The sequence below is a fragment of the Vipera berus genome (assembly GCF_964194415.1).
Source record: "Vipera berus genome assembly, chromosome: 5".
NCBI lineage: Eukaryota > Metazoa > Chordata > Lepidosauria > Squamata > Viperidae > Vipera > Vipera berus.
The window spans coordinates 82,915,603-82,935,922 of record NC_138207.1 but is presented as its reverse complement, the minus strand read 5'-3'; the positions used below and the strand labels follow the sequence as shown (position 1 = coordinate 82,935,922).

The window sequence follows — 20,320 nt, the reverse complement described above, 5'->3', positions numbered from 1 at the left end:
GCTTAGCATCTATTGAGAATCATTAACCTAAGGACTTATAATGGAGAAAATATTGAATTTTGGAGATGAAAATGTAATTTTCTTTATCCCATGATTAGGTACCATTAGGTACATGCAAGTCAGTCAAAGTTCTATGCTACTAATTAGAAGAGACAGATTTACTTCCCAGCACATTGGACATAAAAGTAATCAAGAAAGACATTTTAGTGAGAATACAGTTATTTTTTAATAATTCAAATAGCAATTTATTATGTCTATTATACATTGTTGCACAATTTGAGGTTGGTTAAATACAATCAATTTTCAAAATTTCTTGGAATAGTTTCTAGATTGCAACATGCAAGTGTCCATGAAAATATTTGGCTTTTTTTTCTTTTGAAATTCTGAATAGGCACTTACATGAGGGAATCAAGCTCTATCACAGGCTTTAAGAATAAGAGAAATGTCCCAGCACGCAGAGTATTCTTGGCTTTATCAAAGTGCCACAGTAATAAAACAATTCTTTTCTAAATATAATTTAGTAATTTTGCTTACTTCACACAGGAAGGTAACCAACAATACTTGCACTGAAGTTTAGAAACGTTTTTGATAAATAGGCCAAGTGAATTGTAAATGTGAGTAGCCTTCTATTCAACAGGTCCCCAGAGGGTGCTAAACAGGCAGTGTGGTTCTGAAAATTACACATTAATTGTGGACAAATGGAGGCTAACAAGATTTGCCCAGAGATACTACATTCCAGAATGAATTATAAAAAATAAATCAATCTTTTGCTGCACAAGAATACCATTTTCGGAAAAGCTGATGTTTTTCCTCTATATATTTTTGTACAAGCCCACGTTTCATCACAGAGGCTCAGCGTGGAAAAGGAATATGATATTCTACATTTGAGGTGGACAGTGAAAAGCATGTATTTGATGCAAAAATAACATTTTGTGCAAATGATCCAGTATTCAAGAGTGTAAATTGGTAAAAACTTATCTTAAAACATTTTATCATATACATTGCACCCTTAATCAAACTGGGGTTTAATGAGAGAATTCTGTATTTTAGCCCAGGTCATATAAATCTTTGAAGTGAATTGGAATCTGATCATAGTCATTGGAATGAGTATGCTAAGGGGCAGAAAAAAGAATGCAGCCACTTGTCTTGAAACGCTAATTCTGAAAGAAGCTTGTTTGTACACATTCGTCCCAAAATTCTGAAAACAGTAATATGCTTTCAGATCTATTCCAAATACATTGTATTTTATATATATATATTATCTACTTCCCTGGGGTAAAGACAATAGTATCATTATAAAACCTGAATTTGTCATTTTAAGACAATTTTTTTTATTAAGTCTCCAATGTTACAGACAGCAGACATTGAGGAAATATGTATGATATGTAGTCGGATATAGAAAGAGGAAATGCTTGAGTTTACCATCAATCAAAGCAAAATTTAGATGCACCATACTACATGCATGGAAACACATAACTAGACTTCTTTAAGCTTTATGCAGCTCTGACTGCATCACACCAGACAAAAGTAAAATGTGCAGTATAAAATAGCTTAAGAAAGTTCCAGTGTTTCAGAAAGCACTTACTTTAAATGTATGTACAGAACTGAATATTTACTTGAAGAATGCTTTAGTAGTTTGGGAAATGCAGCACTGTAAGATGAGGAAGACTGTTGTAATGGATGTTTGGCCTTTCTTTCCTACAGGCTGTGGCCACTTTTAATTTGCTGATCTACCGATATACCAGTTTTTTCATCCCATAGAACCAGTTCATATTTCAGGCTGTTCTGCAGATGCCTGTGGCTCTGGACTTTCAAACCGCTGATGGAAGTTGGTTCTCTGTTTCCTCAATTTCTCAGGAGCTTTTCTCCAGAGAATGATTTCCTATTGCAGGATGCAAGAAAATACTGGATTAAAACACTGGTGTGGTCACAGACTAAGTAGCTGCACTGGAAACTATCCAATCAACCCATCAGGACCCACCCCAAACCACAAAACTCTTGGAGCCAATTCTAGTCCAAAAAGAAATCTTTACTATGACATGCTTGGCTGTGGGAATACAAGACAGGATCTAATATTGTTCTGCAAATTGAAACCTTATAAAGAGTTCCCTGTTCAACCCCCCCTTCCCTAACCCCATTTGGTCAGCCCCCCATCATTTACCTCGTGTCATCCCTTTCCTGGGAAAAGGAACTTTGGGTTTTATGGTTATTGCTCTTTTCCTTCAAAAGGAGACACAAGCCAGATGCCTCCTATCCTAACCCCCCCTTTTGTTTCCCCAGTTCAAAAGGCTTCTCTGAATCTTTGAAATGCCTAAGGCAGGCTGAATCCACATTCGTTCCTTCCTCCTCGGGAGATGGCAGAATCCATGGAATAATGTTTTAAACATACATTTATGAATATGATATAAATGGATTCTGACAACCCCCTTCTTTGCATCTAGCTCGCTTCCGATGAAGTACAGCATATTTTATTTAGCTGCACCATTTTTTTTATTGTCCTTTATTGTCCAGAATAAAGGTCACAGTACAGGGAGACCTTGCTTAATGACCCTTTGTTGAGTGACCATTCAAATTTACAACGGCACGAATCAAATGGTAATTATGGTTGGTCCTCCAAGTTACAGCCGATGCAGTACCCCTGCGGTCCTGTGATTAAAATTTGGACATTGGGGGCCCCCCCGCATTTACAACGGCAGCATGTACTCCACCTTCCTCCACCCGCCTGTCTTCCTCTCAATCTCTTGCCCTTTTGGCTGTCCTGCACTTACTGCCACTTATTCTCGCCATTCCCCTCTCTCTTCGCCATCTTCTTCCTTCCGCAGCTGAGGGTAGGGGTAGGCAAAAGTAGATGCAGGATGGCCCAAAGAGTAGAGATGTCGGGGAACTGGGGAGGGAGAAAGCTGGGCAGGAGTTTAAGTGGAGGCGGCACGACAGGGCAGCAGAAGTGCGAGGTTCTTGTCTAACAACCGTGTAGTTCTGCCCTGACAGCTGCAACCAACAATACTAGGAACTGCTGTTGCTAACTGGTGTGGTCATATGTTTCGCCTCAATGACCTCTTTGCTTAGTGACAGAAATTCCAGTCCCAATTCGGATAATTAGGCAAGGGCTACCTGAATCCAGCTGTGATAATGAGGTGTCTTAAGACTGTATTAAGATCAGGATTTGTTGAAATGGAATAGTCATTAAGTACTATCTAAACAAACATTCATAAGCATACAGTTTAATGCTGAAATCTTTCTGTTCAGTGGATGTAGCTTGTTTAATTATATTAGTTTCTCTAACTGAGAAAAGCCAAAAGGTTTGTGATGTCAGTGTTAATTTTAAAACATACACCTCCATATGATTTTTTTGGCTGTAAAAAAACTACCATATCTGGAAGCTATCATAAACACATCAATTTCATATAAAGTATTCCAGTTATAAAACCTTATACCTGCTGCTTGAAGTATCGTCTGTCTTCTTCATCTACGAGCACTAGGTTCAAGAAGTATCTTACAGAAAATTTTTTGTTTACATCTCTCATTGTGGGAGTAGGATCATAGCCAGCCAAAAAGAGTCTTATGGGAATAGATTCACCTTAAATTTAAAAAAACAAAAAAACATTCTTAGTTTTTTTAAAATAAATTGATTGCAAAGTTCAATACTGAATTATTTGCAAATTTATAGTTTACAATTTTTTTACAAGCCATTTTTCAATAAAGCCAGCTGAGTTAACTTCCTGAGGGGCACAAATGGCTTTGCGGAAGCTTCTTTTAGGAAATTTAAGATAACCCTCTGCATGTCATTTTTGGGGGAATCACAGCTTTGTAGAGCAGGGATGTCAAACTACTGGCCCACGGGCCAGATGCATCATAGGGAAACTGCGCCTACCCCATTGCTGACAATGGCAAAAAAGTCACGAGACGTCGCAACGCGACACGTCACGTGACATTGTGAGTTTGACACCCCTGTTGTAGAGTAGCACACTCCTCTTATTCTGACATCTGACTGTCACTGTAGGAAACAAGATGTTGAGCTAGAAAGATTTTTAGTCTAGTAAATTCTCACTGCACATTTAGTTTATCATAATAAAAGAGCACATTTGACCTTATTTTACTTGACATATGAAAGCAAGTAATGTTTTCTCATCTTGTTTGCTTCATCAAAGAAGTAAGACAAGTCGTATAGGAAGAAACTCCTAAATTAGCAGCTCAGTTGTTTTCAATACAGCAAGATTGTTTATAATTGCAGGTGTCCTTAAAAATCTCAGCTGATACAAATATATCCTAACTATTCTGCATTATAGATAAGTAAGAGCTAAATGCACCCACTCACCTTTAACTGGCGCACCATCCATTATTTCGTATTTTGCAATAGTTTCCGTCTCTGTTGTTGTACTGGGTCCTAGATGGTTATATAAAAGTACAAGTAAGTACCATAATGTTTAGTTTAGCTTTTCCTTTTCAATTTTCTATTTGTAACTGCAATTATTTCAGTAGGATAAAATCCAGTATGAAGTATGCTTTAATGTATATTGTAACTTCTACCTTGTGTATTTAATTACACAAAAAAATGAAAAATGATTCTAAATGTCACAGAATTTTAATTAATACACTTAAAGGTTTTTTTTACTCCTGTAGTACTAAAAACAAACCATCAAGATAACTGAATATGCCCCAAAGATGTGCTAGTTATTTCTGCACATCAATTTGCCAAAGCGAACAAATGTGATTCTAACTTTTGAATATTTACTATAATTTATTATTGTTCTGAATCATCTCTATTATCAAAAACTCTTATGCTATGCTTTTTTGAGATTCTTCTATATTTTAAGCCATTGTATAAGTCTTCCATCTTTCGTAAGGCAATTAAAAGACAAAATAAAATTACATATGACAATTTAAGGGTAATGCTTTAAAAACTACTTCAGAGAACCCTTGGAAGAAGAATGTTATCTGTAAATTAAAACTAGTTTAAGTTTAAAGTTGCAGTAAATTTTCGTAATTTACTAAATGGCATTCATGCAAATTATATTCAAATATTATTTTTTTAAAAACAAGAGCCTACTAGAAAAGGCAAGACCTAAATGATTAACAACGAACTATTTTTTCTTCATCTTACCAATTCCAGTTATTTCTTTTTTTATCAGCTGTAATTCCATATGTTGAATTTTTATTCTTACTAAGAGGAAATAGATTTTTCCAACAATCACATCCTTTAAGTGATACCTTAAAAGAAAGAGATTTGTAAAAAGTTAAGATTCTTATGCATTAATATCTCTGTATGCATTTGGTCTCAGAGACCAAAGGCTGGAACACAACTGTTAAGTTGGGGTGATTAACAACTAGCAACTAACCGTTAATTTTTCCATTGGTGGTTCGCACAAAGAAGGATTTCCCACAATCCAAGAGTAGGGAGTACTACATTAAAATTAGTATCATTCAAATATGTTTTCTTGAACTGTTAGGGCCTTAGAATAGAATATTACTAGCATTTGAATTGAGCTGATTTCATTTTATGTATGCTGATTAGTGTACATTTAAAGTGGCAATAAAGTTTTTATTCTATTCTATTCTCAAAAACAGACAATAGCTAAAGAATCAGAGACCAAAAAAACTTAGCCAGTCAAAACTCCAGCTGCTAACATTTGTCAAAATTTGTCCCATATGCCCTTGGCCAAAATAATCCCAGACATGTACTCTGCCCATATTCTGGTGAAGTCAGATATGCAATTAGAAGACCAGCTTAAACAAAAATACTCCTAGCTATAGCCATTGCTTGATTACGCTAGCAGCAACATAACATTCGAGTATCCCCAGCTAACATACATGGGTCATGGCAAAATCTTGAGACTGTATATTCATGTATATTCTTCCAAACTCAGTCTTGTGCAATATTTTAATATTTTCTGCAAATAACTAATTTGCTTCATAAGAGAAATCTATTATTCCATTTTACTCTTTACAGTATTATAAGGTTTTATTTGCTGTTCTGGGGATGCTTTAAACATTCCGGATTATGCAAAATTGTGAAGTAGTCCAACCTACCATTTCAAATCTCACCACAACTATTTTCTATATGAGTAAACAATTTTATATGTAAGGAAAAAAGAAAAGCTACATGAACACTTTCAAAATAAAGATGAATCCTTCTGAACCGTGATCACCATAGGAAAAAAGATGGGCAGTTTTCCCTAAATGCAACAGTTAGCAATCAATTGCTAATCATTCCCATGTGCCTTGAACTGTTCTTGGCTGGCTGATTTTTTCAAGTCCATGTGTGTACTTCATTTAAATCAGACATACTTGGATTTGTTATATTCAAATTCTATATGCAGACAATCTTCAATGCCAACTTCCATTTTAATAGAGTTGTTAACATCTGGGTATGTTGCAAGCTGGTGAACAATAAGTTCGTATTCTTTGATCAAGTCTGACAATCTTCTTACTATTGTCACTTTAAGGAAATACCTATAAAAGAATGACTTTATTAGAGACTGCGTAACAGAATATTATAAAACTCAATATCGGCAACTGCAGAGATAACCATCTGTATTAAATCATCAGTAGGCTGTTTTTAGGCTCATAAATTGCATTATAGTTTGAAATGTATGAGAATCAATTCAGTTTACCTACTCTAATATTCACAACCATGGCAGTTAATAAGAGTTGTTTTATTTCTCCAAAGTAAAATGGAAGGGTGTTCAGTTTTATGCTACAAAGTATATGCGCACATCTACAGAAAGAATATATTTTGAATCCATTTTGTTTTAACTTTTGAATGCTTCTATTTCTTAAACTGAACAGTATTAAGGGATTTTTATAATTTTTATGGAAACCTCTTTTGATCAAATGTTTCTACAAGCAGAACACATTTGATTCAATCTATTGAATTTTAAAATGTATACCTACTGACATTCCAGTTCAGCTAAATTAGAGTGCTATAACTAGTTACATAAAAATTTCATACCTCAATCTAACATTGGCACCAATGTAGGATTCATATGGTTTCTCAACTTGCATAAATTCAAAGTCATAGCTTCTACTTTGTGTTAATTCACCAGGTAAGGCCAGCTCTTTCACTAAGTTTACAAATTCATGAGTATTGCTCTTGTCATTGAAAAGTTCTACAAAATTAAGGAATACAGTCAGAAAATACATAACAGAAACATTTCTGAAGACAATGCAAGTTTTATTAATAATTTATTATTTGGGTTGTTGTGAGCAACTGGCAAAGAAGATGTAAGTGGTGTTATTTTTTTAAAGTGAAGCCGGAAGAAAGAACCTAAAAAGATAAATTTAACATTTACAAACAACATTTAGTTCAATAGTTCAATTGCAATACAAAGATCTTATATTCCACTGGAATTCTAAAATTGTTAATGATGTTGCTTAGATAGCCTGATGTATTTTAATATCAACGTAACCAATTTAACAAACATTTTATATTGCATATTTAACAATCGAATTTTAGTAGGATTTCCTCCTCCCACTTTCACATTTCTCATAGTATAAGCATGGAACTATCCTTTAGAAAAAAGTTTGCTGATGAAACATAAAAGGCTAAATTCAGTTTTAGGCAAGCCAACTTCCTCTTGTGCAACAGCACTTTCCTTCTTCTACTCTCCTTTTCAATCTATTATATCATCTGTACTTACTGTACCAGTTCTGGGAACCAACTTAGTAACCAATTTGTTGTGCAAAACATTTTGCAATATGTGGGAACATAAAAGAACCTCTCTTTGAATCACATGCCTTTCGCAAGGCTCGTACAACAGGTTCGAAAATTGCCTCTGGCTATCTTTTATCATGTGCCAAGGCAGAGGAGACTGCTTTAACACTCCTGCAACTTCTCTTTTGAGTATTTTGCACAACCCATCATCATTCTGTGGGTCATGGTAAAATATGCATTTTTATAGGACAGCAGCTTGATAAAACAGTAGAGGAAATGTTTTAATTCTTTCTTCTCAAGTATTGTACTATTGACTTCAAAGAAGACATATTCAGCATATTTGAAACTGTTTCATTGGCTCCACAATGGTGGAACAGTTGATGAAAATGATGGAACTTGCTGAGATAGCTGACTTCTTTGATCAGACAAAAGACAGCATCTACATTTACTGTTGAATGGAAACTTCTTGTAGACTTTTGGAATGAAACAGGGAAAAACAACGAACTTATTATTTATGGTTTTGATGATTAAAAAGAATCGATTATAGACGGAGGAGAGAAATGTAACCACAGATTAAGAGGTAAATTTATAATCATACTTATAACTGGTGTAAAGAAAATCGGAAATTACTTCTTTGAATCTTTTTCTTTACTTTCTTTTTCCTTTCTTGCACTTTTGATTTTTTCTCTCTGCTTTTTCTTACTTTGTGTTAGCTTTTATATTTTTAAAAAACTTTAATAAGTCTGTGTGCATGTGTTCAAACATGCATTATATACATACATACATACACACGCACACTACATTGACATCACATAAAAATTCTCTTTTAATGTATATCACATTATATTACACATTCAAATAATAAACAGTTCAAAACAATCCCAAACAGTTCAATCATTATTAAGTTCAATATTTCCTATTGCTTGCTGTTCAGCTACCCCGGTATTATTCCAGTGCCATGTCCAAATTAAGATTTCTACAAATCATGGTGAACATTTCACAATTATCCAGATTCAGTGCCAGGTGTATAACTCACCAATTTGCCCTACGAATTCAATTCTTATTCCTTGATGCTCTAGCCTCTTTCCATGTTGTTTAAATACTATGTTTACCTGAAGAAAAAAACCCAAAATATTAATGTAGCGCTCCTGTACCTCTGCAGTGTTTCATAATCATTACACAAGAACGTAGCTGCAATAGGAACAATTTATACCCAATTTTTCATTTTATTTGTAGAACGTCTTATGTGTATGCCTTCAAGTCAGTCAACTCCTAACAATTATTTATTAAATTTCTACACAGGTATGTCCGTGCAATTTTCTTCGCAATTTTTCCAGAAGAGGTTTTACATTGTCTTCTGCCTAGGCCTGAGAGGAAATGACTGGCTCAAAGTCACCCAGTAAGTTTTCATGGATTAGAAGATTTCTTGCTCTCCGGCCAGTACCTTTAACCACTACACCCTAACCCTAGAACTAATAATGGCTTACAAGAATTTAAAATTAAATTCCTCAGAAAAAATGCCCAAGATAGCATAAACAAGATTTTTAGAAAATTAAGAGCATTTCTTGCCAACTCCTTTCAGTGTCTTGGTGGCTTACAAATAGAATATCAAAATACAAATATTAAATACTGTATATCTATCTGGCAATACAAAAATCACAAAAATTCAGGAAAGAATAACGGAGTTAGTCTATTTTAATGCTTTAGGAATCCAGCTGTGGTTAAAGAGTCTTCAACAGTAATCACATATCCTAGAAACAGAGAACTGGTTTTGAGCTGGGATAGCTCTTTCTTCCTGCAATTTCAAGAGTCTTGGGGATGGGGGGAGGATTGTTTTAGCTTAGATTTTGGGTAGAGAATCTTAAAGATGTAGATAAAATGCTTTTCTTTAGTTTTTCCTTCCTTCACTTAAAAGGAACATTAGGTAAAGGTAAAGGTTGTCCCGCACATGCGTGCTAGTCGTTTCCAACTCTAGGGGCTGGTGCTCATCTCCGTTTCAAAGCCGAAGAGCCAGCACTTGTCCGAGAATGTCTCCGTGGTCATGTGGCCAGCATGACTAGACGCCAGAGGCGCACGGAACGCTGTTACCTTCCCATCGTAGTGGTCCCTATTTTTCTACTTGCATTTTTAGGTGCTTTCGAACTGCTAGGTTGGCAGAAGCTGGGACGAGTAACAGGCGCTCACTCTGTTACACGGCACTCGGAATTCGACCTGCCAAACTGCCGACCTTCTGATCGACATGCTCAGCATCCTAACCCACTGAGCCACCACGTCCCTAAAAGGAACATTACACATGACCAAACTCTCAAATCAGATATAACTATTGCTAAGCACATTGATTTGTGCTTTAAATTGTAAGCCACCCTGAGTCTTCAGAGAAGGGCGGGATATAAATGGGATTAAAAATAAATAAATAAATAAATAAACTCTAAGGGGACAGCTTTTATAATGAAACCATTTGTTAACATATAAAAATGATAATCTATTCTAGTTCTACTCAGAAAGCAAAACATAATTAACCAACCACTGAAACTTTAAAGCACACTACAGCCATGTTAATGTTTGCTTCTGCTTATATGTTCTATTATAAGCCATTCTGAGGGTAGAAAGGATACAATTTACCTTTCCCGAAACTGATTCTCCATCATAGAACAAGTAATGTTTTTCTATTTTGTTATCTTCTGTTTTAATTTCAGCTGTTTTTCGTGATTCAGCATCATTCAGAACAACATCAATCTCACATATGGGACCAAACAAATTTCCAAGAAAACTCTGCAATAAAAGTAATACTTATTTAAAGGTATGAAACAGGAACTTTATCTAGTACAATGCTATCGACAAAAATATTGGAAGCTTTGGAAGTAATTATTTGACATAAAAATTAAAAATATATACATTCATAATAGAAAGAAACTCTTACGGCAAGATATTAGGACAGGAATACAGCTAAATTCACTGTAAAAAAACAAATATCTTGCTACAGTAGAAACCTAACTTTTATAACATAGACTCCCTCTACGCTATTCTGTTATACCCTGTATCACTTTGAATCAATTTTTTAAACATTTCATTTCTAGGTTTTAAATACTGTATAGGAATGTAATACAAATTACAGTATATTAAGTCAATATATTAGATGCAGGATTCTTTAAGAAAAATATGTTATGTGGTGTTTGAACTACATTAGACCCTAAATTAAGCCTAAATTAACACATAAGAATATATTACAAACTCCTGCTCAGAGATTCTGCCTATAAGAGTACCGTAGTCTCTAAAGTTTGGATTAGTTCAGGGGGTAGGCAACCTTGGCTCTTTTATGTCTCGTGGACTTCAACTCCCAGAATTCCTGAGCCAGCATAGCTGGCTCAGGAATCCTGGGAGTTGAAGTCCAAGAATCATAAAAGAGCCAAGGTTGCCTACCCCTGGGCTAGTTGGACACTATTTTTAAGAAATGGCCACCATAACGGACTCAACCAATTTATGAGATACAGGCTAATGAGACTGTTACCTCCTACCAGTTTCTTTTATCATTCTCTATGCTGTCTGCCAAATTAACGCTTTCTTTGCAGGAGAGCGCCCTTCCAAAACAAAGGACAAATAAAATGGGTGCCCTAAAATATATTGCCCATGACTTACAGCCATTCATTCAGCACCTGTTGAGCTGATGAGTGTGCCGGAAAAATGGAGAACTCCTGTCCAAAGTTACAGCCAATGTAGCATCCTCACGATCATGTGATTAAAATTTGGGAGCTTGGCAGCCTGCACGCACTTACAACCTCAAAAGGCACTTCAACTCTCCTCACCCGCCTCCCTCCCTCTCATCTCTGTATACCCTTTTTGGCTAGCTGCTGCTCTGCTTTGCAAGGAGGCAAGCAGCCTCAGCATCATGCAGCTCTGGGGCTGCTTGCCATACCCTAGGACAGGGGTAGGCAACCTTGGCTCTTTTATGACTTGTGGACTTCAACTCCTAGAATTCTTGAGTCAGCATAGCTGGTTCAAGGAATTCTGGATATTGAAGTCCACAAGTCATAAAAGAGCCAAGGTTGCCTACCCCTGCCCTAGGACAAGGGGGTCAAACTCGCCACATCACGTGACGTGATGTATCGCGACTTTTTTTTGCATTGACAAGAGCTAGGGTGGGCACGAAAGTGAAGAAGAACTAAAGAGCCTCTTGTTGCGGGTGAAGAAGGAGAGTGCAAAACTTGGGTTGAAACTAAACATTAAGAAAACCAAGATCATGGCATCCGGCCCTCTCAATTCCTGGCAAATAGATGGGGAAGAAATGGAGGTAGTGACAGATTTTATTTTCCTGGGCTCCAAGATCACTGCAGATGGGGACTGTAGCCAAGAAATTAAGACGCTTGCTCCTTGGGAGGAAAGCCATGGCAAATCTAGACAGCACACTAAAAAGCAGAGACATCGCCCTGACAACAAAAGTGCGTATAGTCAAGGCTATGGTCTTCCCAGTTGCAATGTATGGCAGTGAAAGCTGGACCATAAGAAAGGCTGAGCGCCAAAGAATTGAAGCCTTTGAACTATGGTGCTGGAGAAGACTCCTGCGAGTCCCTTGGACTGCAAGGCGATCAAACCGGTCAGTCCTAGAGGAGATCAACCCTGACTGCTGTTTAGAAGGCCAGATCCTGAAGCTAAAACTCAAATACTTTGGCCACCCAATGAGAAGGAAGGACTCACTGGAGAAGAGCCTAATGCTGGGAAAGATCGAGGGCAATAGAAGAAGGGGACGACAGAGAATGAGGTGGCTGGATGGAGTCACTGAAGCAGTAGGCGTGAGCTTAGATGGACTCCAGAAGATGGTAGAGGACAGGAAAGCCTGGAGGAACGTTGTCCATAGGGTCGCGATGGGTCGGACACGACTTCGCAACTAACAACAACAACAAGGGTGGGCACGGCCTCCGTATGATGCCATCGGCCCACGGGCCAGCAGTTTGACACCCCTGAGCTAGGAAGTATTAATTCACCCAGATGCCTTTTCTCTTCAGTCACACCTGGTTTCCCAGCCCAGCGCAGCACATGCCAGCAAGCATTCATTTACTCCCAGACCAGTCCAGCCAGCATCAGCCAGCGTTTGTTTGCTCCCTCCAGTCTGCCCCAGCAAGCATTCATGTACCCAGTTGCCTTTTTCCCCAGTTCCTTGCATAGACCTTTCACCTTTTGCTGCGTCCTCTTTGGATCCAGCTTCTCCTGTGAGTGTTCTTACAGTACACATGGCTTTCTGAGTCTTTGTAAAGCAGCATTCACTTTGGAAAAAGCCATCTTTCCAAAGGCATTCTGAAGACAGTACAGCTTTACAAAGGCCCAGTACTGTAGGAAACATTTGCTGGAGAAACCGGGTCTGAAAAGGACAGCAAGAAGCCAAAGGTCAGTGCAGAGAACTGGGAGGAATGAATGCCTACTGGCAGTTGGTTGACTCAGGCTGGGAAGCCACATACAGCTGGGGGGGGGGGGAAGTAACTGGGCAAATACTCCCATGTAACACTTCTACTCCGTGAACTGCATTGGCTTCCGGTTGCGGTGAGATTCAAGGTGCTGGTGATGACCTATAAAGCCCTAAATGGCTTGGGTCCGGGATATTTGAGGGAACACCTGCTGCCAGCATCAAGTTCCCTTCGTCCAGTGCGCTCGCAGAGGGAGGGTCTTCTCAGGGTGCCGCCGGTAAAAGATTGCCGGCGGATAACACCCAGGGAGAGGGCCTTTTCTGTGGGTGCGCCTACCCTCTGGAACCAGCTGCCCGTGGAACTCAGAACCGCCCCTGACCTACGCTCATTCCGCCGGGACCTGAAGACTTGGTTCTTTGAGCTCTCTGACCCAGGCTGAGAATTTTAACTGGGGTTTTATTTTCAGGGATAATTTAATCTTTTAATTCTCTTTTAACTTTGTATTTTATATTGATGTGATTTTAAAATGCCCTGTAATCCGCCCTGAGTCCCTCGGGAAAGGGCGGTATATAAATCTAATAAAATCTAAATCTAAAATCTAAATGAATGCCTTCTGGCACTTGCTGATTGCTGCCCTGGAGGCAGGGGCCAAAAGGGCATAGATGGGAGGGACAGGTGAATGGGGGGGAGGGGAGTTGGAGGCAGTCCCTTACCTGAGGTTCAGGGCTGGGAGGGGCTGAGCCCAGAATGGCATGGACTGGGGTGAGTGCTCACTTAATGAACCATGATTCTCAGTTAATGACTGCAGTAGGAAATACCAGGATTGCTTTATAAGTAGGTGCAGTCACATGACATTTCACAGTAATCCTGGTCCAAAATATGCAGGTAAGTCAAGGACTTACCTCTACTATTGCTTTTATACAGGTATTTTTCCTCACCTGGTAAATATACTGACACTTTCAACATAAACATTCTGCTTCCTACTCAAAGAGACTCGTATCTTTCCAGAGGTTATCAAATTCTATTATTGTGCTAGTAAGGCAAGATTTAAGCTGACCAATTCCCATTCCACAATATACTGTAACTGTGCCTAGTTTTTGAACAATATTAAAATAAGTACATATAAATATATGTCACCTTATTCTATTTTATCTTAACCTACTTTTACTTTAGTTTTTTAGCTTTATGTCTTAGTTTTAGACAAATAATGTTCTGGGGATTTTGCTCCTGAAGATGTAGCTTGCAATGGTAACAACAGTGATAATACTCTGAATTTGCCTTCATTCATAATACTCTGTATTATTCTTTTAGCTTGCATTTTATGTGTGGTCCTTCTTTTTTTACTTATAAACAGTCTGTTCATTGTTTTGTTCTATGCTGGTCTTTGACCAAAGATTGACTGACTAAAAACAGCACTGAGCTACAACTATCTACCATTTATTTTCTGTGAGAATAGAGGCATTGCTGGAAATGCCTCTACTCTGAAGCTGGTCCCTAAAATTCAATAAATAAATAAATAAATCAGGAAACCTAGCAGGCACTGAGGGAAACATTACTAGGCATTTTGGATCTAAGAATGGGACAGTGAGGACCCAAATTTATGTATTTTCTCCTTCCTTCTTTTCCATGAACACCTAATATGTTGCCTTTCATCTACTGTATAATTTATTTTGCTCAAATCATGCAAAGAAAGCCACAGCTTGTCATACAAACCTCAAATTCCAGGCAATTCTAACTTAAGAAGGAGAAATGTTTGCAAATTTTACTATAACTTGGTCTTGCTGCATCATCTTCATCTAGAAGATTTTTTTTTCTTAGCTTGTGGCACAGAAACAGACTAAGGAGAGGGCTAAAGAGAAGTTCCTTGAGGATGGGCTCCAGCATGAGTCCAAAAGCTCAGAAGACGAAACTTTTGGTCCCGGTGACTGACCCAGATTGGATCCTGCAGACTTTGGAGACCCTACAAAATGGGAATATTCCAGCCACTATTCTCCCCCTTCCATAACTCCCTCCTGTCACCCGAAAAGGTTATAAGGGCTGCCATCGGATCCATGGATTATATTTTTAAAAACATTTGTAGAAAAAAGAAGTAATAGCCAACAACTAAACAAAGATGACAAGAATATGGACCAAAATGGTTGCTCCTTATCAAACCAAGGCTCTTTACAATCTGCTGAGCCAGCTAGTTCGGCATCACTGAGAAACCAATTTAGCCATGGTTCATTCCAGAGGCATATCATGTAAATGAAGTATTTAAACCTGATCACACAATGTGATTATGACAGCTTAATGATTGTGGGGAATGAGCTCCAAATCTGCGACTCCCCCTTGTACTCCATATACTTTAAATGATAAATACAGTGACCATAGCTTGATATGGTACCATATCTGGATGGCAAAAAAGGCATCCAGTTTGCTTTCTGTTGCTCTCTGTTATCATCCAAGATTGTCCATATTTTTTTAGCCTAGATATGGTAGACCTATATCTCCCCAGTGGGGGGGGGGCATGAGTATAAGAATCCTAAGAGGGTCATTCGCCTCATGGAAGCTGTTATTTTCTGTTTAATAAATATACATTTTGTACATTTCATATCCTTTTTAAAGAATAAAGAAATCAGTTAATTTAAGAACTTGAGGTATTGTTGCAACAACTTACCATCCTAAATATGCACTCAGTGTGCACTGTTATTCAATATATGGGAAGGAATGCACTAACACAACTTATCTAACAATGCTTTTCCTTGGAGCAATCACTGAATAGATACTTTTCCCTCACAAAAAGGCAGTGTTTAAAACGTAAAATAAACAGCAGTCATTCAACTGTGCATTTTAGAAAAAAATGCAACAAACTACTCAAACTTTGTCAATAATTTTTATATTCTTTTTCCATCCAAGCTCAGAGAGCATCAAACTCCGCAGGTATCAGTGAACATATTACAATGAGTTCATTTTCTGTACTTATCAGCTTCCATAACTAACTTATATTCCCTGAGCTGGACTGTTCAATCAAGCCCATTGCCGCTCTTCAGGCTCACTACTTAAATAAAGTTTAGGTCAGGGGTCTTCAAACTTGGCCCTTATATGACTTGCGGACTTCAACTCCCAGAATTCCTCAGCCAGGCACGCTGGCTGAGGAATTCTGGGAGTTGAAGTCCGCAAATCATAAAAGGGCCAAGTTTAAAGACCCCTGGTTTAGGTACCCATCAGGATTTTAAAAAGACGGCAAGCAGTTCAGTAATGGCTGCATAAGAAAAGTGAGTCTTCCTTTCAAGGATTCCCAGCACGGCTTTGGCTTTTTAAAGAATTAATCGTAAATGGCATTATCCTAACAAAATGAAATTCAATTGTGAAAAAAGTAAGGTTCTACATTTAGGCAGGAAAAATCAAATGCACAGGTATAGTATAGGTGGCACCTTGCTTGATAGTAGTAACTGTGAGAGGGATCTCGGAGTCCTAGTGGACAATCACTTAAATATGAGCCAGCAGTGTGCTGCAGCTGCCAAAAAAGCCAACACAGTGCTAGGCTGCATTAACAGAGGAATAGAATCAAGATCACGTGAAGTACTAATACCACTTTACAATGCCTTGGTAAGGCCGCACCTGGAATACTGCATCCAGTTTTGGTCACCACAATGTAAAAAAGATGTCGAGACTCTAGAAAGAGTACAGAGAAGTGCAACAAAGATGATTGGGGGACTGGAGGCTAAAACATATAGGGAACGGTTGCTGGAATTGGGTATGTGTAGTTTAATGAAGAGAAGGGTGAGGGGGGACATGATAGCAGTGTTCCAATATCTCAGGGGCTGCCACAAAGAAGAGGGAGTCAAGCTATTCTCCAAAGCACCTGAAAGCAGGACAAGAAGCAACGGATGGAAACTAGTCAAGGAGAGAAGCAACCTAGAACTAAGGAGAAACTTCCTGACAGCTCGAACAACTAACCAGTGGAACAACCTGCCTCCAGAAGTGGTGAATGCTCCAACACTGGAAGTTTTTAAGAAGAGACTGGACAGCCATTTGTCTGAAATGGTATAGGGTTTCCTGCCTTAGTAGGGGGTTGGACTAGATGAGCTCCAAGGTCCCTTCCAACTACTACTTCTTCTTCTTATTATTATTATTATTATTACTCCTCAGGGTGCCACCGGTCAGAGAATGTCGTCTGGTGGCCCCCAGGGGGAGGTCCTTCTCTGTGGGCGCGCCAGATTTATGGAATCGGTTGCCGGTCGAGCTCCGGATGGCGCCCGACCTTCGCTCCTTCCGACGCGATCTGAAGACCTACTTGTTCGAACAAGCCGGCCTGGCCTGATGGGTTTGGGTTTTATTATTGTTTTAATGTATTTTTACTTACTGTTGTAAGCTTTTGGGCACCCTGTTTAATCTATTTTAATTTTTGTATTCTTGTACTTTTATATGTTTGCCCTGTTCACCGCCCTGAGTCCTTCGGGAGAAGGGCGGTATACAAATAAAATTATTTTTTTATTATTATTATTATTATTATTATTATTATTATTATTATTATTATTATTATTATTATTATTATTATTATTAATTCTTTAATTTTATTTATATACCGCCCTTCTCCCTTCTAATTTTATTTATATACCGCCCTCATTATTAATTTTATTTATATACCGCCCTTATTATTATTATTACTACCTGTCCAAAGGACAACCCCTGCAAGAGAGGTTCCCCCCCCCCATACGTCATTTTGCAGCTTGGCTTGTGCTTTCCTCAGCACACGCCCAGCACGACTAAAGCCCGGGAGAAAACACTTAAAAGACAGCACCAAAAAAAGAAGCGGAGCGTTAATTTTCGGCAGCCAATTTAGCGGTCCTTCGGAGTTTTCGGCAGCCCCGCTCCGGTGGCCTTCGGTTAACCACCCAAGGACAGACAGTTAAGGGCGAAGTTGGGAAGGAGCCAGCGGCCCAGATCCAAAGGAGCCGCCCCGACTGCAAACGGGACGCTGCCATCCCCCCCTCCCCCCGCGAGGTTTTTCCCTTCCACACGTTCTCCGCTCCTCGGCTCTGGCGGGTCGCGAGTAGACAAGACACGCGTCAGGCCAGGGCTTTTCCCCCCCACCACCTCACGCGCAACGAGTGCGCGTGCGCGCACGCACGGGACCGATTTGACGTCACCGAGGAAGGCGGAATGAGCGCGTGGAGGGACGAGGGGGGGGGAGTGCGAGCTCGAGTTAGCCGCCCCCGCGCGCCGAGAAACGGCCCTCGGCGGGGGCGGAGTCAACAACGGCCGAAGGAGAGACGGAGGGGGGGGGAGAACGCCCGTCTCCATGGGAACGACCGGCCTTCCTCACCGCCTCCAGAGCGCCCGAGGCCCGGCGCTTTCCCAGAAGGGTGGGGAAAGGGGGCCAAGGAGAAAGCAGCAGCGCTTGGCACCCCTTCGCAAGCCACCGTTCCCCATTCCGGCCGTCAGTTTCAACGCCCCCGCGCCCCAAGAAGCCTCAAACAGTCCCCCGCTTCCTTGCAACCGGGCAGCCGCTCGCTTACCATTGTCAGCCGAGACTCCTTGGGCCCCCCCCGCCCCAAGCAACCGTAGCAACTCCGGCCCGCGCCACTATCATGTGACCGAAGAGGTCGTCACTTCGTTCCACGCCCCCCCCCCGCCTCCGGCACGTGACCTCCCTTACCACCGAGGAGGAGTAAGCCGAGCGGACGGAGCGGCCCGCTCCGGTAGCCTAGGCGACGGTTGGGGCGCTGTCCTGGGCCGGTCTAGAGAGGAAAGATCTTGTCTAGGATTTGGGAGGTTTGATATCTCAGTGGTGAAAATGCTTTCCCGCCCACCCACCTCTCTCTCTCTTGCGAGTCAATGGATAAAGTCTGCTCTGTGATACGTTTAGCCCAGGGCAGGGGTAGGCAAACTTGGCTCTTTTATGACTCATGGACTCCCAGCTATGCTGGCTCAGGAATTCTGGGAGTTGAAGTCCATGAGTCATAAAAGAGCCAAGGTTGCCTACCCCTGGCCCAGGGGGCCTTCAAACTTGTCCCTTTTATGACTTGTGGACTTCAACTCCCAGAATTCCTCAGCCAGGCATTGCCTGGCTGAGGAATTCTGGGAGTTGAAGTCCACAAGTCATAAAAGGGACAAGTTTGAAGACCCCCCTGCTTTAAGCAGTGGCCTCATTAAAAATTAAAAGTTTGAAGACCCTTGATTTAGCCGATGCCAAACTCTGCTGGAGTTTCTTGGTGCATACGAAGTTTCTGGGTCTCTGAACCATTAACTACACTGGCTGAGTCGGTTGGATAAGTGGAACCAGTATATTTTTTCCATTTCCCATACCATGATTCTAATATTCTGGTGAATGAAGTGTCTACTCCAGAGTTGGCAGCCAATTCTCCTGATAGTGGTTAGTCCCTGCAAAGCCTTAGTGATAGTTACATCTGGGGCTGTGTTATTAGGAATATAAGTACAGCATCCTTTTTCTCCTACCATTACACAAACGCTTCCTTTCTCCACTAACAACATGTCTAATGCTCAGGGCTTTTTTTTGTCATAGAACGCTCAGAATGGAGTTCCGGCACCTTTTTTGGATGGAACCTTGTAGGGTAGGCAAGGCAGGTTGTATGACATGTGTGAGTTCCGGCACCTTTTTCTTTTAGAAAAAAAGCACTGCTAATGCTAATTGGTTCTCCCAGGCCATTCAACTTGTAGCATCCAATTGTAGCATCCAATTGTTCAGCTATGCCCTTAATTGCATCTCTAGTATAATTTATGAATCTTTGTTGGTTGTAATAAATGTAATTGATCCAATCCACATACTTGTTTATAGTTACCAACCAAAATAGAGCTGACTCAAAACCAGCCAGTATCTGATTTCTTGCTTTGTATTCCTCTGGCACTCCTGTAGGAACTCCAATGGCATCTATATATATTCTATCATCAAAGGGGGTTGCCAGTGCAAACTAGAGGAGTTTGTATTAGGTGATCGTAGGGAGGCAATTAAGACTGGGTTTCCTAACATAACTATTGTACATGTCCCAGTCCATTGAGCTGGTAAAACTGGGTGTAGTGTTCCACAATACCACCAGATATCTCCTCTGGGAATTTTTAGCTTTGTCAAGTTAGCACACAAGACTATCAGTTTTATTACAGATGGTAATTTTTTCACATTGTTTCACTGTCCCAATATATTGAGGAGGTTTGTCCCCAGGTCTGCTTAGAACACAGGTCAGCAACCCACAGCTCTGGAGCCACATGCGGTCTTTCAGACTTCTTCTGCGGCTTCCAGTCCTCCTCCACCATTTGCAGTCCCACAAAAAAA

At 39.9% G+C, this 20,320-nt stretch overlaps 1 protein-coding gene across 1 annotated transcript; it reads right to left on the bottom strand.

Moving 5' to 3' along the window:
* Positions 1-201: 201 nt before the first annotated feature.
* On the bottom strand, positions 202-18,723 carry VPS26A (VPS26 retromer complex component A). The gene is made up of 9 exons (XM_081328215.1): positions 18,549-18,723; positions 10,274-10,423; positions 8,688-8,763; positions 6,950-7,106; positions 6,286-6,450; positions 5,102-5,208; positions 4,316-4,384; positions 3,435-3,577; positions 202-1,882 (listed from the first exon to the last, which is right to left on the bottom strand). The coding sequence occupies exons 1-9, from the start codon at positions 18,549-18,551 to the stop codon at positions 1,769-1,771; spliced, it is 984 nt and encodes a 327-aa protein (XP_081184341.1). The 5' UTR covers positions 18,552-18,723; the 3' UTR covers positions 202-1,768.
* Positions 18,724-20,320: the final 1,597 nt, after the last annotated feature.